This window comes from Aotus nancymaae, unplaced genomic scaffold, assembly GCF_030222135.1.
Source record: "Aotus nancymaae isolate 86718 unplaced genomic scaffold, 86718_ANA_hifiasm-v0.15.2.pri h1tg000040l, whole genome shotgun sequence".
In the NCBI taxonomy this organism is placed as follows: Eukaryota; Metazoa; Chordata; class Mammalia; order Primates; family Aotidae; genus Aotus; species Aotus nancymaae.
This window is the reverse complement of record NW_026988454.1, coordinates 115,031,592-115,056,746: the sequence shown is the minus strand read 5'-3', so window position 1 is coordinate 115,056,746 and position 25,155 is coordinate 115,031,592. Positions and strand designations below refer to the sequence as shown.

General features: G+C 40.6%; 1 protein-coding gene across 1 annotated transcript in view; it reads right to left on the bottom strand.

Annotated features, from left to right (window-relative positions):
* ADGRF1 (adhesion G protein-coupled receptor F1) overlaps positions 1–24,877 on the bottom strand; it is a 45,834-nt gene extending 20,957 nt beyond the window's left edge. The window contains exons 1-8 of the mRNA XM_021676093.2: positions 24,651–24,877; positions 11,434–11,508; positions 10,343–10,454; positions 9,032–9,089; positions 7,180–7,329; positions 5,371–5,544; positions 3,345–3,445; positions 1,779–1,837 (exon numbers count right to left, since the gene is read on the bottom strand). Of these exons, the coding sequence (XP_021531768.2) occupies positions 1,779–1,837; positions 3,345–3,445; positions 5,371–5,544; positions 7,180–7,329; positions 9,032–9,089; positions 10,343–10,454; positions 11,434–11,462 (683 nt within the window). The 5' untranslated portion in view covers positions 11,463–11,508; positions 24,651–24,877. The remainder of the gene's footprint in view (positions 1–1,778; positions 1,838–3,344; positions 3,446–5,370; positions 5,545–7,179; positions 7,330–9,031; positions 9,090–10,342; positions 10,455–11,433; positions 11,509–24,650) is intronic.
* Positions 24,878–25,155: the final 278 nt, after the last annotated feature.

Below are 25,155 nucleotides of genomic sequence, written 5' to 3'. Positions count from 1 at the left end.
AGCCAAGCATGATGGCGTGCCTGTGGTCCTAGCTGCCTACCTGTACCAGGAAGGCATAGGTGAGATTGCTTGAGCCCAGGTGGTCAAGGCGGCAGTGAGCTGAGATCGCACTACTGCACTCCATCATAGGCAACAAAGTGAGACCCCATATCAAAACAGAACAAAACCAAACAAAAGTAAAACCTTGAAAGTTGTAGTTTATAGACTTGTGCCTACTTTTACTGTGATTTTGTCTACAAATTATTGGAGACAGCTTATAAGATACACATGATAGAATATAAATTACAAGTATAAATAGAAAACCAGGATCACAGAAAATAAAAATATGAATATTGAATGTATGATTAACTACATAAACCTCAATATAAAAAAGGAAGCAGGCCAGGCACAGTGGCTCATGCCTGTAATCCCAGCACTTTGGGAGGCCTAGATGGGCAAATCATGAGGTCAAGAGATCGAGACCATCCTGGCCAACCTGGTGAAACCCTGTCTCTACTAAAAACACAAAAATTAGCTGGGCATGGTGGTGTGTGCCTGTAGTCCCAGCTACTTGGGAGGCTGAGGCAGGAGAATTGCTTGAACCCGGGAGGCGGAGGCTGCGGTGAGCCGAGACAGCATCACTGTGCTCCAGCTTGGTGACAGAGTGAGACTCTGTCTCCAAAAAAAAAAAAGAAGAAGAAGAAGTAGTGTTTTTGCTAGTACTGAATTTTAAAAGCTATTCATGTATGACTTAAAGGACAATGCCTAGGACAATATGTTTAAAGCATATACTGCTGAAAATTTCCTATGGGTGTTTTTAAGTTAACTGTGAAAAGAAATATAACAAGTCAAGTTCTCTGAACTCTAAGCCACTTCCTCTAACAAACAGACTATTAATAGTCAGTAATGAATGTTCACATGGCTAACTAACCAAACGAGTTTTGGAGTTAAAGAATAAACAAAAGGATAATTTACTAAATATTTCTTTATTTGCTGTAGACAATGACTATGGGGTTTTGAACTGTGATATATACATGATATCTATGCAAAGGTATTTCACCCAAGGCCCCACTTCTGGCTCCGAATTATGAGGCATCGTGTCTCCCGTGGTTGTTGAAGGAGAAAATCCACCCTTCGACAACCCACAACTCTTATCCCCACCCCTCACTTTTTCCAATGCACAAGCACCATGATCTCCTGCTTCCTTCCAAGTTTCTGCCCTACTACGGTTGTTTTGTAATTCTACTCACTGAGCCACAGTTCTGAGAAGGCTTTTCAATATTTAAGGTTCTAGGCCAGGCGTGGTGGCTCACGCCTGTAATCTCAGCACTTTGCGGACCGAGGCAGGTGGATCACCTGAGGTCAGGAGTTTGAGACAGGCCTTTGCCAACACTGTAAAACTCTGTCTCTACTAAAAATACAAAAAAAAAAATTAGCTGGGTGTGGTGGTGGGCACCTGTAATCCCGGCCACTCAGGAGGCTGAGGCAGGAGAATCTCTTGAAACTAGTAGGCAGAGATTGCAGCAAGCCTAGATTGTGCCATTGCACTCCAGTCTGGGCAACAAGAGCAAAACTCCATCTCAAAAAAAAAGGTCCTAAACTCATTTAAGTGAGAATCTAGGTTTTCCTCTTCAGATTTTTTAAAGCATCACAGATCCTTGTTCGCTTAGTAAAAATCCTACTATAAAGATGAATTCTGCCCTGTTTTCTGTCAGGGTCATCTAAAAACAGCACTCTGCCTTCTGCAGAACTGGCACCCAATTCTGGGGATGCCCTTCTAAGGCCATTGTGTTACTTACCGAAATTGGGTGACCTGAACCGATTCAAAACCTTGAATTCTTTTGTATGCTTTTTTAAGCTTAGAAAGAGAACAAAGAGCAATGTATTAATCATTATTCCCATATTTCAGAAAGACATTCGAGCAAAAAATGAATACAGACAATAAATAAACCAACAATAGCAAACGGGCAAAGAAAAGAGATCCAGTGGAAAGTAATTGTATATCATACAAATACAGTTAAAATAACAGTTGTGAATGTATACATACACACACACATATCTGTACGTATGCGTCTATAAAATATATCTTTGCAATTGCTAATAAATTGTGAATAACCAACTGCTTAAAATAGGGGATAAATTTGGTGCCAGATCATAGAATAAATTTACCCAAAATACATTTTTTTCCTTATCAAAAACAAGCCGTTAATTTTTACATGTACTTAGACTGAATCCACCTGTAAAGTATTTGCTTGGGTCTTCAGTTAGAACTACACCTGAGCCATAATTCTAGGTGAAGGGACACTGAACTAGTTTTCATGTGACTTTATTATTATAAAGTCGAGAGTTTTGCACAGTAAGTCTCTTCAGCCTCTAACAACAGTTTTCTTGATAGAACAAATCCCATGTGCTGACAATTGAGCTTAGACCATGAATATTTATTTATTTTATTTATTTCTATTTTCTGAGGTGGAATCTTACTCTGGCCCCCAGGCTGGAGTGCAGTGGCATGATCTCAGCTAACTATAAATTCCGCCCACTAGGTTCAAGCAATTCTTGCACTTCATCACCCCAGTATCCGGGATTACAGGTGTATGTCACCATGCCCTGCTACTTTTTGTATTTTTTTGGTAGAGATGGGGTTTCGTCATGCTGGCCAGGCTGGTCTCAAACTCCTGACCTCAAATGATCTTCCTGCCTTGGCCCCCAAAGTACTGGGATTACAGATGTGACCCACCATGCCAGGTCCATAAAAATTTTTTATAAAAAATAAAAACAGGGCTGGGTGCAGTGGCTCATGCCTGTAATCCCAGCACTTTGGGAGGCCAAGGTAGGCGGATCACCTGAGGTCAGGAGTTAGAGACCAGCCTAGCCAAGATGGTGAAACCCCATCTCTACCAAAATACAAAAATTAGCCAGGCTTTGTAGTGCTTGCCTATAATCCCAGCTACTTGGGAGGCTGAGGCAGGAGAATCACTTGAATTCAGGAGGCAGAGAAAGCAGAGGGTGCAATGAGCCGAGATCATGCCACTGCACTCCAGCCTGGGAGACAGACTAAGACTTTGTCTCAAAAACAAAAAAAAAAATAAAAATAAAAACAGAAATTAATCAAAAAGACTTAGTATATTACTTAAATAAGTGAGCAAAACTGAACACAAGAGAAGTGCAAAGAAGTCAGCTGCTAAACTTTCTTAGAAAGAAGATGCTCAGGGAATTTCAATTGTGGGCAGAGCAAATGACTGCTCTGTAGTTGCTCACTGAAAATGAATAATTAAGAATATGTATTAAATATACATGCAGATTTGAAAACATTTGAACTTGAGTGTAGCAAACAATTCTTTATATAATAAGTAGAAAGTGCTTACTTGAATTTCAATTCCAGTTGCATATTTGGAGTATACAGCAGAAGATGAATTCAAAAGGTCATTTGTAAACCTTTCATTAATTTTGAAAGTGCCCCAAATCTCTGTAGGAAATAAAAAGAAGTGTGTAGATACAATCAATTTCTAACTGGATTTTATTGGTAGCATACAATTTTAGAAGTACAATTCAGAGTCATCAACAGTAATGTTTCAAACTTTTTTCATAAGAAATGTTCACCTAACATAATACAGGAAGCATACATAAAACCAGAGTTTTCACTTGCAGATTTGGAACGGTAATAAGGAAGTGCTGGTAATTAAGACAACCTTAAAAGTAGGTAAATGTGTGGCCTCTCATGTGTCACCAACGAAAGCATTCACTGAACACTGAAATGTAGGCAATAAGCTTAAGCACTGTACCTATTAAAAATTAAACGATGACAAAAACAGCAACACTACTTGCTAACTCCACATTCCTTACTTACCCACTGCTGGTGCTTCTCTGCACTGCAACAGTTCTCTGTATGAACAAATCCTGTTCATCCTTCATTCAGGACCTAATCAAATGTCATCTCTTCCACAAGGTCTTCCCTGACCCTCACATGCAGAGTCTTTCTCTCCTCTAAATTCCTATGGTACTTTAGCCCTATCTCCCTCCCAGCCTCTTACACATACCTAAACATAGATTTGTGTACATCTCATCTATACATGTCTCCACAGTACTGTGGGAAGCCCCTTGTAAGTGTCATCCTTGTCTGATCCAGCTTTGAATCTTTCAAAGATGGATTAGACATGGACCATCTTTTTCTTTACTTTTCTTTTTTTTTTCTTTTTTTTGAGACAGGGTCTCACTTTTGTCACCCAGGCTGAAGTGCAGTGGCACAATCTTGGCTTACTGCAGCCTCAACCTCTTGGGTTCAAGCAATCCTCTTGCCTCAGCCCCCCAAGTAGCTGGTACTATAGGTGTATCACCACACCCAGCTAATTTCTGTTTTGTAAATATGTGTTTTTGCCATCTTGCCTGACTGGACTAGAACTCCTTCTGAGCTCAAGCAATCAGCCCGTCGTAGCCTTCCAAAGTGCTAGGATTACAGGTGAGATGTAAGCCACTGTGCCCATCTTTCAAAAGGTAGGCTTTCATCAACATTTGTTGAAGAAATTACATTATTTTCTTTCTTGTATTACAGCCTGGTAGTCTCCTAATTCATAGGCAGCAAGATAAATGCCTTTGTGTCCTCCTAGAATTTACCCCTGATCTGGATATAAAGATGGTGCTTAATAAGTATGTGTTGCCATAACCTGAATTGCTGAAGTCCCAGGAAGAGGAGCCAGCATCCCCAATTATGCTGGGCTATTTCAAGCTCCTCCAACACTCTTTGCTCAGTTACACCAATATCTGGGGCTTCCAGTTAACTAGAGTAATCATTGCAGGAGCTTCTTAAAGTCCTTCATGCCCTGGAGTCTGTGTCATTTGGCTCTTCTCATCATTCATTGAACACAAACCTTAGTTAACCATAGCTCCCTCAGCTTCCGCTGGTTTCCTAAGCTAGACTTTCAGCTTTTGTTTAAACAAGGCATTCAGTACACATATTTGTTGACAGTGAAAGCATTTCATTCAGTGGAATCACTCGCTGTGTGTTCCTCCCTGTGTTCACATATCTGGACTTCCCTTTTCTTGAAAGTGATGTTGTCAAAAGAGGTGAAGAGGGTACAATGTTGCTTACTCAAGCATTCCCTCTTTTTGGGTTTTTAGCAACTCTCCCTCAATCTCAATAGAATCATATGATTGCAGAGCTGAGCTGGATGGATCTAAAGGTTGAAGTGACCTTCCCATATCACATGTGTTTCTGGATCTTCTGTACTATGAAAGCTCTCACTGTGTCCAGCCAGGCCTAACATCACATATCATCGCTGTCCTTCAATCTCCCTGTAAACAAACATTGACTAGCAAGGCAGTGAGCTAGAGTCCCTTCTCTGTTCCATGTTGGGATGGGAGAAGCCCCAGCCCAGAACATTCTTAGTTGCTTACTTGTTCTCTCACAGAAATTGACACTCTGGCTAAGGTTGTTGAGATAACATTCACAGCTTGGGAATGTTCCAGCCGTGTGAAGGTAGCAGTTCTGGGGATCGAGGCATGAGGGAGGAAACCAGGTGTAGCTGTCTTCACAGGTACACTGCAGGACCCCATTCAGGCTGTTGCAGTCTGCACAAAAAATAGAACGCAGTCTCGCGAATTCTGGTTTGTAAAATGACTGCTTCTGAGTAGTGATTTCATTTTATATATGTTTATTTTTCAGATTAACTTCCCACATCTTCTGTAGGTTTTATCTTGTTTTGTTTCATTTTGTTTTGTTGCCCAGGCTAGAGCGCAGTGGCATAATCTCAGCTCACTGCAACCTCTGCTTCCAGGGTTCAAGTAATTCTTGTGCCTCAGCCATCTGAAGCACAGCTGGGATTACAGGTGCGCACCACCACCTTAGATAATTTTTGTATTTTTAGCAAAGACAGTGTTTTGCTATGTTGGCCAGGCTGGTCTTGAACTCCTGAGCTCAAGTGATCCACCCACCTCGGCCTCCCAAAATGCTGGGATTATAGGCATGAGCCACCGCACCTGACCCTGAGTAGTGATTTCTGATCCTTGGCTCTGACATGGAATCTGGACCAAGTATTTGGTTGCTATAAAAGTAATTGTGGTTTTTGCCATTAAAAGTAAAATGATGGTAATATTCCTCACCAAAAGCCAGAAACAATATATTTAAGGTTAGAAAATGTCCAACTCGGTAAATTCTGATGTTGGCCTCAGAAAGCTAATAAACATAAAGCTAAAATGGCTGATATTAGCATGCGAAAGAAGGATGTATGCCCCATACATATCCACTGCAATGGAAGAGAGAAGCAGAAGAGGACATTTGTAAAAGGAAAGTTATTTAAAGGAGTCTAGAGAGTATTTAACAACCATCTCATTGGAGGCTCCTTTCTACCCATCTGCCACCACTCCCAGATAGGCCTCCTAAGCGAGATGACAAAGGCAGAGAAACATTTTTGGGGAGAGTCATGATGAAAAGTTTCATCAGCTAGCAATCCTGTATGCCTGCCCCCTTCTATCACACGTGAAATTCCCACCAAAGTCTTTTTTTTTTTTCAGTAGGTAAAAAAACAGGGTAAAATCACCAGATTTCTTTGTGAAAATGTGCATGGTGTGTAGTGTATTGTTCTCAAGCTTTGCTGTGCAACAGAATCACCTGGAAGGTCTCACCCTGGAGTTTTTGATCTTGTAAGTCAAGATGGATGAAGAATTTGCATTTCTGCTAAGTTCCCTAATGCTGCTGCTGCTGGCCTGGCCACCATACTTTAAGAATCGTTGCTTTAGACCAATAATTCAACTTCTCTGAACCCCATCTTTGTGCTTATTAGTGCTGTTTGCCAAATATTTCTTGCTCTCTTCCAGGTACACAGGATTGCATATTCTGACCCCCTGAAGTTGAATGGGCCATGGAACCAGTTCTAGCCTATAAGTTGTGGGCAGAATTACTGTGGTCACTTCTGAGTTAAAGAATTTAATTGCCTATAAACTCTCCAGTGTTCCACTTATTTTTGACTCAGCATGGGTGCATATAAGATGATAGGGTCCGATACGTCACTCTGGATACTGGTGACAACAGATACAGCCCTCTGACAACCTGCAATGGACAGGTAGCATGAAAAAGAAATAAAACATTTATTCTTTTAAGTCACAGAGATTGTAGGGATGACTGTTTCCACAGCATACCTCAACCTAGCCTGACTGATACACTCGCCTTCCCCATTTACATATCCAGTTACCAGAGAGCCGCCTTACAGGTGGTAGCCTTTGCTCTGATAATCTTCACTTGCCCATGTGACCATAATAATGGAGGTTTCAAGAGCTTCAGAAAATTCCTCAAATCTCTCTTCTCCTCGGAATCTCTATAGGTCACCTGAAGCAGCAGCTCATATTCTTGGACTGGGCCTAAAGAGAGAAAGAGAGTCAGAAACCTATTTTCTGTCAGTGGGGAAAATATTGCTCGGGAATTGACTGAGAAACAATCACCAAATTCAGCCTGGAGGTCAGGGACTCTACCATGCTGCTGTTATTGAGCTCCTCTCATCCAAACATGGACGAAAAATGAACACCCAGAATTAACACAAGCAGACGATTCCCACACATGCCAAATATACGTCTGTCCTCTCACTTCTGCCAGGCCGGCTGCTCTAGTGCTGTCTCTCCTTCCCCAGAATCACTCTGTCAATATTACACACTTCCTCTGGGCACACCCAGAGTCAAGCTTCAGGTGTCAAGACTGAAGGGGAAAGAGGTGAGGAAGTCCGAGTCAACCTTCCCTCTTCTGCCCCTAGCTCTGATCTCCTTGAAGTACCTTCAATATAAGACCCCCAATCTCACACTTACGAAGAGCCCTTTCTCCTCCTGTGAAAATATTCCATTCATTAGCTGAGTTTGGGTATTTATATGAAATCCAAAAGCAAAACTAAACTTTCCCTTGAGGCTTTATGCACCTTCACCTCCAGCTCATCATTTCTGGACAACACCTTTTCTTTCCCCATAGAGAAGCCATTAACTGGTTTTGACATAGAAAGGAGAGGAATCCTATGAGTCTTCTCCCACACAAAGTTCATTTAAGCCCATTCACATAAAACTTGGCACAAAATTACCATGGGCTTCAAAGTCCCCCGGAGCTCATCTATGAAAGACCCAACGTCTCACACCTTTGCACCCCAGTCCCATCTCTTACTCTTCCCATCTCCTTTTGGACTGGAGCCCCTTCCCCAGGCGTTGGAAGTCCCCTCTGAGTGGTGGGAGCTGAGGTGAAGCCCATTCCTACTGTCTAAGCAAGTGAGCAATGAGAAACAGGGAAAAGCGTGGCCCTGCTCACACCGTCGGGGGTTAATGGCACTGGTCCTCGAGCCAGATTGACTGGATTTGGATCCTGGCTCCTGCCCCTAGCTCTGTGCCTTAGTTTTACTATCTGCAAAATAAAGATGACCACTGTACCTAACTCAGAGGGTCAGTGCGAGGTTTTAATTCATCTAATGCACTTCAAATAGTCCTGGCACATAGTAACAGCCCAATAATACTTGCTATATTTTTATTGTTATTTTTACTGTCAGGGAAATTGAATTCATGTTATTGCAAGTTGAAATTTTGATTTCATTTTCCTAAAGAAGTGTCGCCTTGCACGGTGATAGGTGCTACGGTACTATTAGCACATTGCTGTATGGCGGATTTAATGCGTGGTAGAAAAACTACTGTAGACTGACCCAGGAACCTAACAACCACATGTACATCACTGTTCCTATGAGGAAATGTGTTCAGCACTAGAAACATCAGATCCACAAATTAAATTTCAGAATGCAACTCGTTATTAGACTGGGGCTATGGCCATTAATTACATTGTTAGAATCAAGGCACAGAAGAAAAGGACCTATGTGAACAGCTACTTGCCAGGTCTGATGTAAGACACTATGCTCTGATGATATTATCTAATCTTCACAAATGTTTTGCTCGTAGGAATTACTGTCATTCTCCTTGTACATATTTGGATGTTTAATAATGTGACTAAGATCATATAACCAGTCAGAGGCACTGCTGGGATTAGAACCCTGGTCCCTTGACACCAAAATCCACTGCACCATGCTGTCTAACGGAGCCTCACCTAGATGGTTTTTCTTATTCACAAGGAGTTCTCTTTTTGATTTGATGCCATCATTTCTCTGTTTAAAAGAAAAAAAAATTAATTATGGTGAGGCTTTGAAGAGTTGTGCTTCATAAGGCCTTGCTGAGTTTCCCAAAAGAATTAAAATCATGAATCTAGAATCCAAGCCAGGGATGGTGGAAAGGCAGCCAGGGGAGGCCTCACTGTAGTAACTTTTTGAGCAAACATCTGAAGGGTAAGAATATGCCTGGCAGGTGAAGGCAGAATGAGGACACCAGAGCCCCCGAGAGAGGAGAGTAAGAGGAGAGTCACAGGAGGTGAGGGCAGAGGGTCTCTGGGGAGGCAGGTTGTGCAGACCTTTACAGGCTATGGAAAGGGTTTTATGTCTTCCTTGAGTGAGATGAGAAACTGCTGGAAAACTTTGAATGAGGAAAGACATGCTGTAACTTCCTTTGTAGAAGGCTCAGTCCAGAAGCCCTGCTGAGAACAGACAAGCACAGAAGCAAGGAGTGCATTTCAGAGGTTGTTGAAATAATGCAGGCAAGAGACGAGGAAGGTGTGAATCAAGGTAGCAGCCACGGAAGTAGTGAGACATTTTTGAATTCTGGATATGTTTTAAAGGTAAAGCTTAAAAAGTAATGCTATGGTTTAGATATGGAAGGTGAGAAGAGTCAAGCATGATTCTTAAGGGTTTTTTTGTTTGTTTGTTTAGTTTTGCCTAAGTAGCTGGAAATATGGTGATACCACTTACTGAGATAGGCAAGAAAGAGTGGGTTTGATTTTGGATAAATGAAGTTCAGAGACCCGTTGGGTGCCTGGCTGGAAATAACATATAGGTAATGGATATGTGAGTATGGAGTACAGGGGAGAGGTCCGAGATGGAGCTATACAGCTGGGAGTCATCAGCATGTAGAGAATATTAAAAGCATGGTCCTAGATGAAAGCATCAAGAAAGCAAGTATAGATAGGGAAGAGAGTGTCTAAGGATTGCTAATGTCCATCCATGTGGTTTCTCTACATCCAAGAAGCCATAGCAGAAAATGCATGTATTGAACTGGAAAAGGTCTCTAAGATAGTTGAATCAAACATCCCCCTTTTGCAGTTTGATCATCTAAGCTCTGAAGAGATGAAATGACTTACTTATCCAAGGCCACACAGTGAATGGTGGCAACGTTGAAACAAGAACTCAGGACTTCTGATCTCAAGTCCATTAAATTATGCAATTGCAGTCCCCTAGAGAGTGAGGGGTTCTAAAAGTGCCAGAAGGAGACAGATAGCTGGGAAGAGATATGAGACACAGCACCAACTCACCCCCAGGAAGCCACCGTGGCCATCAGTGAAGGTGAAGAAAGAAATGAGCCACAGCACGCCACCTCTCATTTTCCCTGGACTGAACAGCAGCAGTTGGGTGCATAGTCTGTGACTAAACGAGCACGGTACCAGGTAAGGTAGAGGCAAAAAAACAAGAAATTCAAGCCAAAATGTAAAAACACACGCAGTGGTAGGGCCTCACTGAGCTGATCCGAACCCTCCTGGGTGTTTGATGATGTCTCCACTTCATGGAATCTGTGACGCCATGACTTCTGCTCCCATTGTAGATGTAGTAAATCTCCATCTTTACAAACTTACTAGAAAATTGCTCTAGAGCTCTCTGCTGGGTGATAATATCTGACTAAACACAGGTTTTTTAAAAATCTTCGCTTGCTTAACATTGCGACTAGGTGCATTTAATACCAGTCTTTTATATTTCACTGAGCTTCCCTTTTCATTTCAGGAAAGAAAAACATTACAATAATCAAAGACTCTTGAAACCATTAACACCAGGATATAATTTGAATGTTTAAGCATAAAAATAATAATGAATCAATCCAGCAAATTTCCTTTTTTTATAGTAGATATAATTATCAAAATGTTATCCTCACGTTTATGGTTATCTCAAATAATTTAGACAAAACTCAGTACATAGACCTGGTCACAAGGCTAATCACTTATACCCAGGTTATTTTGCATCAAAAATCACAAAATGTTAGAATTGTTCTGTCTAATACAGTAGCCACTAGCCATGTGTGGCTATCTAAATTTTAATTTTAGTTAGAATTAAATTTAAAAATTAGCTGCTCAGTCTCATTGATCACATTTTCAGTGCTCAGAAGCCACATGTGGCTAGCGGCTACCATATTGGGTAGTTCAATACAGAATGCTCACATCATTGCTAAGTTTTACTGCACAGCATTGATAGAACTTAAAGGAATGCTTCCTTCTGACCTCTCAATGTTTCTTTTATATCTCACAGGAAAAGATGAAAAAGTTTGATATTTGAACTCAAAAGTCCTCCATTGGAATAAGTGTCCTTGCTTAGCAATCCAGAGTACACAGAGTTGGGCTCTCCATCCAGCCCTTACCTTGCTTCCTGGGTGTGCTTAAACTTCATACAAATGCTGCCATCTCTCCACTGCTGCCCCACACTGCCCTCTGATCTAAAAGCAGAGAAAAGCCATTAGAGACAGGGAAGAACTACCATAGAGGTGGCCTATGATTCAGCAGAGACCTTTTCTAGGGCTTTCTAGGGCAGCATGAAAAACAGGCAATGTGACACGTTACAGCTTTTGAATTTACCTTCTCCTCTTGGATGAATGGTCTTCTTATGCCCCACCTTCCTATTTGCCAAAGACTGCTTGTAAATCTACTGCTTTAAACTTCTTTGGCAGCAGCCTGGGCTCCAGATTATTCTTTAGGGTGTTGTTTCCCACAGTTTATCTGCTCTGAGTTCTATTCCTTCCTGCCTGAGCTTTCTGCTTTCTAAAAGTGATGAATATTTGTCTCTAGAGCAATGTTTTCCAAACTTTCTTGACAGGATCCCATAGAAATAAAGATATGTTATAACATGAATAATATATATGTGTCTGTGTGTGTGTCTGTGTGTGTGTACCTTGGATATTTTCTACTTGTTTTTATTGTATTTATTTTACTTTTATTAGTAAATTGTTATATCCTATTAAACTGATTTTGCAATACCCTCATGAAGCACAGTCATTTTTTTTTTTTTTTGAGATGGAGTCTCACTCTGTTGCCCAGGCTGGAGTGCAGTGGCACAATCTCGGCTCACTGCAAACTCCACCTTCCAGATTCAAGCTATTCTCCTGCCTCAGCCTCCTGAGTAGCTGGGATTACAGGTGCCTATCACAACACCTGGCTAATTTTTGTATTTTTAGTTGAGATAGGGTTTAGTCATATTGGTCAGGCTGGTCTCAAACTTTTTACCTCAAATGGTCCACCTGCCTCGGCCTCTCAAAGTGCTGGGATTACAGGCATGAGCCACTGTGCCCAGCCACTTCTTCTTCACTTCTAGGGAAGACTTTTTAAATTAGAATTCCCAGGAACTACTTAGGCCACAGTTTATACTGCTGGAGCTTTCAAATGGAAGACAGTCTTGGTGCCTGTGGTGTGATCCATTCTCCCTCTTTGTACCAGAGCCTGGCCCAAAATGGGAGACCTGGCCCACATACAGCTCTCTTGCACGCTAGCTCTCTGTTTCTCTCTTTCACCCCCTCTGTCACTCTGAAAAATCTTTCTTGTACATGTAGTCCAGGCCTGAGGCTGCAAAGCCAGCTCGAGAAGGCCTGAGGATAGCTCTGGGCATTGTGGGAAAGCCCTCTCTCATAGACCCCACCTCTTTATTCCTTCTCTCCCACCCTAGAGGTATATTCTGGCATCCTTGGACTTGCTACAATTGGTAAACTCTAACTTACAGTCAGTTTCAAACCAATGAGGAAAGGAAGGAAGAGAAGGAAAGGAGAAAACATTTAGGAGCTCATTAGAAAATGTGGGTTTCCTCATCTCACCCTAAACCTAACTAAATCTTGGACAGGTCAGACTGAGCTACATATTTTATTATAATAATAATTATTAGTATTATTGAGACAGGTTCTTGCTCTGTCACCCAGGCTGGTAGTGCAGTGGTGTAATCATGGCTCACTGCAGCCTTGACCTCCTGCGCACAAGTGATCCCTGAACCTCAGCCTCCCAAGTGGCTGAGACTAGAGGTACACACAACCATGCCTGGCTAATTCTTTTAAATTTTTTGTGGAGACAAGGTTTCACTATATTGCCCAAGCTGATCTTAAACTCCTGGGCTTAAGCAGTTCTCCCACATCAGCTTCCAAAGTGGGATTACAGGCATGAGCCACCATGCCAGGCCAGCCCATATGTATTATTAAAGTAAACAAGCAATGCTCACATCCAGGCAGGTAATTTTCTCCAGGGGGAAGAGGCTGAGGGAGAGGTTGTGGCTCCTGTGGCTTCCACTCCACCCCTCCTCCTTAAAAAAATTAAAAATTAAAAATTTCTCCACCTAGCCTAGTCCTATGATAGGAGTTCTACTCTGGGATTTGAAACCGAAGCTCAAACAAATAAAAATTTTGTTCTTTGCTTCCTTGGTGCATATAGCTACCTCTGGGATACCGTTGGAAGATTTAGGATGTAAAAATACAAGATACCCCCAAACTTCTGAATTTCAAATAAACAATGGATTTTTTTCTAGTTAAGTATGCCCTGTGCAATATTTGCAACATTACTTGTTGTCTAAAATTATTTGTCTCTTATCTGAAATTCAAATGTAACTGGACATCCTGTATTTGATAACTAGTCAAAGGTAGGAAAATATGAAATCTCAAGGCACATGGGTCAAAATGGGCTCTGCAGCTGCACTAGGCAGGGTTCCATTCCCAGCTTTGACATTAATCAACTGGATGCCCTTTGGAATCGTCTTATGTTTTCTATACTTTGGTTTACTCATCAAGAATATGGGGAAAATAGTATTGAATTTGCTGGCTCTTAGGAGAATTGAATGAGTAATTTGCAAGTAAAGTACCCAGAGTGGTGCCTAGTATTTCAATCTTACTGCCATTTTTTATAGTCACTTGCTGGATTGTGTCAGAATTTGACTTTAATTCTGAGTCAAATTAACTTATCAGAAAAGAAAAAGTGCAGTTGGGTTAACTGACAACCACTGCCCTGGAAATGGAGGGATCTCAGCTTCAAAGCAATAAAAGTACATTTTACAGTAATTGAATTATCTGACTCAAAGGAGGGTCCACAGCAGCAAGGATATCAGGGATTACTTTGCATGTGTGTGCGGGGTCATCATAAATCCCACTGAACTTCGCCTTTAGTAAACATAAACCCCATGGTATTTTCATTGCTTCCTTTCCAAGCCGGAATGGTCCTGATTATTTAGAAATTCTCAGAATCCTTGTGTCCTTGCCACAGATGAGGAGCCGTTGTTGTCATTAGAGCGTGACATGTTTCCATCACACCTTGCACTGTGGCTGCTGGGGCCAGTGATGCCTGACCCTCAGCTGTGTGGGCACCAGCTTCCGTGGGAAGGCTCAGCTATGGTGGGACCCTCCCTCTGCACTTCCTTGAATTCATTCAGTGAATTCATTCCCTGTCTTTCAGTTTACAGGGAACAATCATTAGAACTTGCTATTATGCCTCTGGAAAGGGCTGGCTGTCGTCTCCCTATTCTTTCAGTTATATACTGACAGACTCCAAATATCATTTATTTATGCCAACAGCTGTCTCCTTATCAACAGTGGGCTTACTTGAAACTGCCCACACCTACACTTTCCAGCATTCTTGGCAACAATCTAATCTTAGGCACAGTTGAACTCTGCGCTGTTTCTCTGGCATCAATATTTATGGGATTATGTTTCTTTCTCTATAAATAGAATTCCCAGTAGAATTGTCTCTTTCCTGTCCATCTTGGCCTCACATGGGCACATGTGTACACAGACATTGATGGAAAGAGCAGGTCTCCACATAGGATCTAAAAGAAATCATGACTCAAAAAGAATTAGGCGGATGACCTGTAAAACCTTGGTTTTATTTTACCTCTCATTTTATGTTTTTGATAACATTTTCATTGGCATCTATCTTTGGATAGAAACTGTTGGGCCACTTGCCTTTGAGAAAAGCTCCTTTGTATTTCTGTAAGTGGGCTGAGAGAGAGGAGAAGACAGCTGAGAAAATCGGTGGGAGGACAGAAAAGATAGCCACTTCTATCTTGGGAAAAATACTTGGAGGTTTGGTAAGTTATATGAGCGAGACAAACTTCCTGTGGAAAGACAATAATTAAAGTCACTTAAAATCTCAGGGCAAGTCTATATACATGTGTGCATAGTATAATTTTAAACACATATTTTATATTTTAACATGTTTTAGCACATTTGTGTTTATAAACACAGCAGGAAGAGGTCTGGATGAATTACACCCTAACCTCAGGTTTGTACGTCTTCTGTGAGGATGTGTGAAAGTTAAAGCTCTGTGGACTAGGTCTCCTCCTTTATACAGTAAGGGGAAAAATAAGGTGAGCTTAGAGCTATTCACATTCAGGTTTTATTATTACATGCCCATTCCCCACCTTCTATTTGTAGATTGCTTATTTAATTGTTCTTTTATCAATGTCTGGCAGTCACCAAACCTAAGCCTGCAAAGATTACTGATTTCTACTCATATTTATTCTTGTTTTCTCCTCAAACTGGTTACGACATTCTTGAACATCTTTCGAGATGAGCTAAGAACCTACTAAGAATTTAGTTCTTGGGTTCAGAACAGAGGTATAATTTTTAAGAATTCTGGAATTATAAGTCTGGAAGGAACAAAAATAATTACTTGGCTCAGTCACTCCTCCCGCAGGACACTTTACCAATCTGCTAAATTTGCATTTGTTCAACTACCGTATATTGACAGCTTCCAATTTCCCAGGCATTGTGCCATGAGCTGGCAATTAACAATATAGTCACGCAGGGATATAATGCATGGTAACTCCATGACTCAAGAGAAACTCCAAAAGCCACAATCCAGACCCACTTTTGCAAACTTCTGGGTTACCAAGAATCTCTGTTCCAGGATCCCTATTTTTTTTTTTTTTTTTTTATTGCATTTTAGATTTTGGGGTACATGTGAAGAACATGCAAGGTTGTTGCACAGGTGCACTCCTGGCAGTATGATTTGCTGCCTCCCTCCCCTTCACCTATATCTGGCATTTCTCCCCATGCTATCCCTCCCCAACTCCCCACCCCCCCCACTATCCCCCCTCCCCCCAACAGACCCCCGTGTATAGTGCTCCCCTCCCTGTGTCCATGTGTTCTCCTTGTTCAACACCCGCCTATGAGTGAGAACATGTGGTGTTTGATTTTGTGTTCTTGTGTCAGTTTGCTGAGAATGATGTTTTCCAGGTTCATCCATGTCCCTACGAAGGATGTGAACTCCTCCTTTTTAATGGCTGCATAATATTCCATGGTGTATATGTGCCACATTTTTCCTGTCCAGTCTATCATCGATGGGCATTTGGGCTGGTTCCAGGTCTTTGCTATTGTAAACTGTGCTGCAATGAACATTCGTGTGCATGTGTCCTTATAGTAGAACGATTTATAATCCTTTGGATATATGCCCAGTAATGGGATTGCTGGGTCAAATGGAATTTCTATTTCTAGGTCCTTGAGGAATCGCCACACTGTTTTCCACAGTGGTTGAACTAATTTACACTCCCACCAACAGTGTAAAAGTGTTCCTATTTCTCCACATCCTCTCCAGCATCTGTTGTCTCCAGATTTTTTAATGATCGCCATTCTAACTGGCGTGAGATGGTATCTCAATGTAGTTTTGATTTGCATTTCTCTAATGACCAGTGATGATGAGCATTTTTTCATATGTTTGTTGGCCTCATGTATGTCTTCTTTTGTAAAGTATCTGTTCATATTTTAACTCTCCTGTTTCATTGATTGGATGTGCCTTCAGAGTCCAGTTTGTGACCTTACCTCTGAATCTGATCCTTTTACATCTCAGAATTAAGATATGTGCTTCTAAGTTTGTGTTTCCTTTGCCACTCATCAAAACTTCATTGAGCTCAAGAGTATTTCTCCTGCTGCTAGGACCTTCAGCCTAGCACAGTTCTCTGCTCTTTCCTAACAAGGATTCTGTTTTTCTATTTAGTCTTCACTTTGCGTCTGAGAAGAGCTTCACTCAGGATGATTTGTTGTTTTTAACTCATTGCTCAATATGCTTTTGGTATCCTAGCAGGATTCATTTCCCAAAGAAGACCAGTCCAGCTCATTTCCACTGTAAAAGGCTTAGCTGCAAGCCTCATGGGTTGGATCTATTCCAATCCCTTGTAACTGAAGCTGCTCACCAGCTGCTTGTGGTTTGGTATAGCAGGAGTGACCATGGAGCCCTTAAAAGATGATTAATAGTATTCCACGAAAGGTGCCAAGCTCTTTCTTCTAGCCAAGACATCAGCTTAGTAACAGGACCCAGTCTTCCTGGAATTCCTAGGTTGGGCTTACTTCTCATCACCTTTATTGGACTTCACTTAATGTAGGTAAAGTCCAGATAATTTGAGCTTCTTGAATTGTTTCTTTGCTTTTAAAAATAAAAAAGTACCTGAACAGAACTCCAGAGAGGTGATAGTTACCTAATAAAAAGAAATAAAGTAATTCCTTCTAATTTACGAAACGCTTTTAGTATGTTTTGATTTGATTATTTTGGCAATTGTGTAAGTTAAGTGGAATTTATTTCCATTTCACATTTGCAGAAAATTAAAAAGGTAACATTTAAATTCTAAATAAAAAGAATTTGTTAACTATTTCCCTAAATTTCTAATCAAGTATTTCCCTTAGACCATGAGCCAGTTAGTTTTTATTGCTTGGGGCATGATTTTAATAAAATCGTGATTGTTAATTTGATCTCCACCTGAGTTCCTTACAAACAACTCTCTTTTTTTCAGAAAAAAAGAAGAACATACATTTCAAAGCTATCTTCCTGTTCCTGCGTTAATTTGGATATTCTCACTTATAAGTGGCAGCTAAACAATGGGTACACATGGACATAAAGATGGAAACAATCAAATCTAGAGCAGAGAGAGAGGGAGAAGGGGAAAGGGATGAAAAACTACCTATTGGTCCTAGTGCGATGGCCCACACTTATAATCCCAACATTTTGGGAGGCTGAAGCAGGTGAATTGCTTGGGCTCAGGAGTTTGAGACCAGCCTGAGCAACATGGTAAAACCTCATCTCTACTAAAAATACAAAACTTAGCTGGGCATGGTGGTAAGGTGCCTGTGATCCCAACTACTTGGAAGGCTGAGGCGGGAAGATCAATTGAGCCCTGGAGGCGGAGGTTGCAGTGAGTCAAGATCAAGCCACTGCATTCTAGCCGGGGTGACAGAGTGAGATCCTGTCTCAAAAACAAAACAAAACAAACAAACAAATAAAAAAAACAGCTATCTACTGGGTACTATGCTCACTACCTGGTGACAGTATCATGTATACCCCAAACCTCAGCATTACACAATATACCCATATAACAAAACTGCACGTGTACCCCTGACTCTAAAATAAAAGTTGAAATTATAAAAGAAAAACAAAAGCCATATTCCTGACAAATTTGATTGTCCTCAGTGTCTAAGGAGAGTCAGGTGTCTAAAGATGGAAACACAAATGATCAGGCCTGCTGGAACACCCCTGCAGAACAGGCAGGGGTCAGATTAAAGATGTTAGAAACTCTTCTTGGTAATCTATTTTAAATAAGAGTAAAACACACTTCTCTGACTTTTCATTCAATGCTTACACTGATAAATTTTCATTGTTTCAAACCTACCAAAACCCACTAACTCTTTGTTTCTCTTTACATATGAATAGTATTTTCATCATAATTTTCTAAAAAAGTAAAAGTAAGTTTTTAAATCATATTCCCCAAATGAATCTTCCAGAAATAGAACCAGTTGACTAACATTTCACCTATCCTGAAAATATCACATCAATTCATCCTCAGAAGCCATCAAGTTTCCACACCATACAGAATGAAAAGCAAATTCAAGATCATGGCATTTTTGAACTCCCACAATTTGCCCTCAAACTTCCCTTCTATTAAGCTTCCTTTCACACATCTGAACTCCAGGCAAGCCAGGATTTAACTTTTAACTTTTTCTAAGTTAAAAGGAAAATCCTGCTTCAAAAGGTTTATATATTTTGAGTTTTTATAGATATGGCCAAGTTACCCTCTGAACTTGTATCCATTTACACTCGCTGGTAAGGTGCAGAAATACCTGTTTCATCACTCTGTCCACAAGATCTTTCTAATGTTGCCAAACAGGCAAAAATTTTGCCTTATCGTTTTAATTTTCCTGAGTTTAAGTATCAGTAATTTAAGCATTTTTCAGAGATTTACTGACCATTTGTATTTTTTTCCAGCCTATTTAAGTCATTTTCCTAAGTTTTTCTGTTGGAATGTTCATCTTTTTCTTACGAATTGTGTTTTAGAGGCCGAGGCGGGTGGATCATGAGGTCAAGAAATGGAGACCATCCTGGCCCAACATGGTGAAATCCCATCTCTACTAAAACTACAAAAATTAGGTGGGCCTGGTAGCACGCACCTGTAGTCTCAGCTACTTGGGAGGCTGAGACAGGAGAATTGCTTGAACCTGGGAGGTGGAGGTTGCAGTTAGCCGAGATTGCACTGCTGCACTCCAGCCTGGCAACAGAGCAAGACTCCATCTCAGAAAAAAAAATTGTGTTTTAGGAGCTCTTTTGTCTTTGACACTCCTGTTATAGATATTTGCTTATGGTTTGTAGTTCATCTTTTAACCTTTTGCTTTATTTTCTTCTGTACAAAAGATTAAAATGTTCATAAAATCACATCTGTCGATCTTTTCCATTATGGATTTTACTTACTCAGTTTTTACTTTTAGTTTTATTTAGAGACAGGGTCTTGCTCTGCTGCCCAGGCTGGAGTGCAGCCACCTGAGTGGCTGGGACTATAGGCACACACCACCACACCCAGCTAATTATTTTTTTTAATTTATTTTTTGCAGAGATGAGGTCTCGATATGTTGCTCACACTGGTCTTGAATTCCTGGGCTCAAATGATGCTTCTTCCTCAGCCTCTCGAAGTGCTGAGATTTCAGGAATGAGCCACCACACCCAGCCGCATTATGAATTTTGAACTTGGGGTTATGTGAAGAATGTGTGTGTTTGTAGTTTTTTTTTTTTTTTTAAAGTATCATTCCGTTGCCCAGGCTGGAGTAAAATGGCACTATCTCAGCTCACTGTAACCTCCACCTCCCAAGTTCAAGCCATTTTCCTGCCTCAGCCTCCTGAGTCACTGGGATTACAGGCACCTGCCATCATGCCCAGCTACTTTTTATAATTTTAGTAGAGACGGGGTGTCACTGTGTTGGCCAGGTTGGTCTCAAACTCCTGACCTCAGTGATCGGCCAGTCTCAGCTTCCCAAATTTCTGGGATTACAGGTGTGAGCCACTGAGCCCAGCCAATGAATGTGTTTTCTATAAAAAGATTGCAAAACATTCTTCTACATTTTCTTCTAACACTTGTTTAGTTCTTTAAATTATTTTTAATACATTTACACCTTCAACCTTTCTTAAGTTAATTTCGGCTTGGAGATGAAATAAGTAAATCTTCAATCTTTCTGGAACTTATTTAGGTTTTCAGATTTCCTTTCATTTCCTCCAAGTAAATAGCTAATTTTACCAACTATATTTCCCAACTAAACCACTTTTTATCTAGACCACTTTAATAATTCTTTATCAATTTTATCTATTTATTTTAAATTTTATTTTTAATTGACAAATAATAATTGCACACCTTTATAGGGTACCTAGTGATATTTTAATATGTAATATACAGTGATCAGATAAGGGTAATCAGCATATCCATCATCTCAAATGTTTATCATTTCTTTATGTTGGGAACATTCAGTATTCTCCTTCTAGCTATTTGAAACTACATATTACTGTTAACTATAATCATTTTGCAGTGGTATAGAACACTAGAATTTATTCCCTCTATCTAGCTGTAAGCTTGTTTAATGAGGCCCACCTTTTCCTATAAAATTCTGACCTAAATATATTTTTTAAATTCTACTGCTATCTTCATCTTTTACCAATTGCCTGCTTAATTGATACTGTGGTCAACAACATAAAAGAGTGTGATATGCCTAAGAAATATATCATTGTCTTATCAGAAATAATTAGCTTGACTCTCTAAGAGATTAAGTGTAGGAAAATTTCCAAGTAGAGTCAGGCTGCATGTAGTACAAACAGTGTAAACGGTTTTCATGGAAAATATAATCTGCTTAACACAAACTCTCTTTACCCAAAGCTTTGCAGGTGTGAATCTGTTCTATTATAACAGGCTGTCCTAACATCACAAATGTATAATAAACATCTGCTTATCCCAAAACAATTAAGAAACTTACCAGGTTTTAAAGTTTTGTCTTATGAGAAAGAAGCAAAGAATAAGGAAATTTTCTTGAAAACTTTAGTCTTCAGATTTGTGAACCTCTGGAGATTAAAAACTGACATTTGCACTGAGACCAAGAAGACACCATGAGGATTTGATAAAACTCATCAGTAAAATTTAACTATAGTTTGCAGTTTTAGGACTGCATACCTCATTGCTGTTAAACTCTTTGCATTTTATTTATTTAACTGACTATACATAGGAAATTTATTATAATTCTATGAAATGCTAGGGAATTTTCCACTTCTATTACTAATTCCTATGGATTTTCATTCTAAACATGTGAGAGTCCAGTTTCCATCAGCCACTGACCAAGAGCCTCTATGAGATTATCTGTGGCTTACTAGGGAGGGGATGTAATAAGAAGGCTTCCGCTTCTTAGTGGTTTTGTGTACTACGGTGTGACTTTACCAAGGCTTGAACCCAGCTGTGAATGGAAGAGGGTATGTTTCAGATCACGATGCTATAGAACTTTAGTACTGTTCCTCCAAGATTCTAAATTGTTTTCACATCTGTTTAAACCATGTATCTCTGGGCACCGTGGCTCATGCCTATAATCCTAGCACTTTAGGAGGCCAAGGTGGGCGGATCATTTGAGGTCAGTAGTTTCAGACCAGCCTGGCCAACATGGTGAAACTCCGTTTCTACTAAAAATACAAAAAGTAGCTGGGCATGGTGGCAGGTACCTGTAATCCCAGCTACTCAGGAAGCTGAGACAGGAGAATTGCTAGAACCTAGGAGGTGGAGGTTGAGGTGAGCAGGGATTATACCACTGCACTCCAGCCTGAGTGACAAAGTGAGACTCTGTCTCAAAAATAAATAAATAAATAAAATAAAACCAGTATCTATCCAGTCAAAAACTCTGAAGGCCTTGAAATGTTGTGAGCACTACTCTGCTAAGATAAACACAAGCTAAGAAAATCCCAAGACATACGTATTTGGGAACAGCATTTCCCCTTCTCTATAGCTATGGGTGATCCCTGCCAAAGAATATTAAAAAGAGAACCAGACAAAATATTTTGAAAGTTGCAAATATAAACATTTAGATTGGGTGGGTTACACAAGTCACAGTTTCATAAGGATGACCTTAAGCAAAATGATGAATTCAGTGACACTTGTTCTGGGGATGCCACTGTCCCACTTTCTGAGTCATGCACCCTTGTGGCACACACCCCTACCCCTGCTAATACTCTCAGATACCCAGTATGTCTTGCTTGCTCCAGTTTTTACTTACTCTCAGCCAAAGCACTAAAATCACTTATTGATATCCTAATTTGAATGAATATGTTCATTTACTTTTTCTAGGAAGATGTTTGTATTCCTTTAGTTGTGTAATGAAAGACATCAGAAGGCACATTGTTGTGAAAGTATGGTGCTTTCCTTACCCTCAGCTCAGCAACAGACAGACCCTGTCATAGGGACACTGTCCCTGTTTTTTAAGAAATTTACTATCCTTTTGGAGAAGCAAAATATATGAGGCATCCAACAATAATTCACGTCAGCTTGGGATTGTGCACCAAAGGTGAGTTTGCAAGTTGAGCTTGGGGCCGGGCGCGGTGGCTCATGCCTATAATCCCAGCACTTTGGGAGGCCGAGGCGGGTGGATCACAAGGTCAAGAGATCGAGACCATCCTGATCAAGAAGGTGAAACCCCGTCTCTACTAAAAAATACAAAAATTAGCTGGGCATGGTGGCGCACGCCTGTAGTCCCAACTACTAGGGAGGCCGAGGCAGGAGAATTGCTTGAACCCAGGAGGCGGAGGTTGCGGTGAGCCGAGATAGCGCCATTGTACTCCAGCCTGGGTAACAAGAGTGAAACTCTGTCTCAAAAAACAAAACAAAAAAAAAAACAAAGCAAGTTGAGCTTGTCAGAATCCACAGGCATACACTCTTTCCAATCTTGACGCTATTGGCACCATTTTACAAATGAAATAGCCAAGACAAGACAACTAAATAATTTGCTCAATGTTTTACTATCTGTCAATGGTTGAATGAAATATGATGGGCCATTATTAGAAAATTGTTTTCAATTTTGGTTATTGTTGGATAATGAGTGGTGTTTTCTTAATGAAAAAAAACAACATAATAAAAGGTTTGTGTTAATATTCCAACATATTAAAGGATGTACTTTCATTTATTTATTTTTATTCTCTCTCTGTTTTTTTTTTTTTTTTTTTTTTTGAGACGGAGTTTCACTCTTGTTACCCAGGCTGGAGTGCGTGCAATGGCGTGATCTCGGCTCACCGCAACCTCTGCCTCCTGGGTTCAGGCAATTCTCCTGCCTCAGCCTCCTGAGTAGCTGGGATTACAGGCACGCGCCACCATGCCCAGCTAATTTTTTGTATTTTTAGTAGAGACGGGGTTTCACCATGTTGACCAGGATGGTCTCGATCTCTTGACCTCGTGATCCACCCGCCTCGGCCTCCCAAAGTGCTGGGATTACAGGCGTGAGCCACCACGCCCGGCCTCTCTCTCTGCTTTTAATCTCCAGCCCTTGAATGCTATTATCAAGCTGAGCTTAATGGATATCACCATGAAAAAGCAAAAGTCATCACTTCTCCATGCCTCTCCCACCTTGACCTTCTTTCTATACCTCCTTCAGTATCTTTTCACCACGTAATCTCTGATTACATAGGCTATCAGGTTTATGTAAATGGATTTATGAAGAAAAAGAAGAAAAAAGGAAAATCATAAATTTTCAAGGCCTGCACTAAGAAAATATAATGTATCATTTTATATTTATTTGGGGAAACAGCAGAAGAAATGGTTAAGAGGGTCAATTCTAGGGTTTTTTCAAGTCCTGGGAAGGAGTTAAATTGAGAAGTACTTCCTGAGTATATACGGATTCAGGCAAAGCTTAAACTAATTCACCCAAACGTAAAAACAGGCTTAATTCTCTCAAGTATAGTTTTATTTTAAGAGATTGCTATGGTTAACATATTAAGGATTGGTGAAAACCATACGACTGATATTTTAACAAGTATCTTTGGTGGAGCCCTTTTTATCCTAGTCAATCTACCTCCCTGGCACATCAGAAGAATGGGGGTCCTGCATTATCACAGAGGGAAGAGTACGCTTTGATTCAGAAAACCTGGAGCTTGAGCCTCAGCCAATCACCTCATTACAGTTAGTAAAAGGATTGAAATCCAACTCTGTTCCCTTATTTAACCATCTTCGGGAAATGAGATATTAATATCAGAAGTTTTTTTCAGGGAGAGAAAAAATAATCTCAGATTAACAGGTAGTATTGGTTACAGTAATACACATTCTTAGCAATCAAACTATGGTTATTGGGCTTACCTGGTGATCCGTCTCTTCACACCACAACTCCAGGAGCCCTTCCTTCAGTATACTCGTGGCTCAATCACTTCTTATGATGTTTGGAAAGAAAGTATTAGTATCTGAGCCAAGCAGCTCACTGGCATGAACACAGGCTCACTGATCCATCAGCAGTTCCTGGCAGGCATTACTGCCTGTGCAGGTAGACAAGCCCGGGACACACCCCCTTCAAGAAGGAAACAAAATACTTTCTGCTAGCTCCCCCTCCCCCTTAAAGTCACTATCAGGTCTGGTAAGAGGAAGGAGTGCAGAGCTCAAGACTTAATGATTCTCCCAGCAGATGTAGATGAGTGTCTGAAATCACAGAAGGGAAATGGGAGAGAAAAGCTCTGGGGGAACATGGAACACTTTTGCCCTCGATTAGTTTACTGCAAAATGTTACTCCATCAAGTCTTCCTGTGCAGCTTCTTAACACACTGGGTCATACCCTATAAAGCTGAAGGAATGTAGCCCTTCATGTATAATT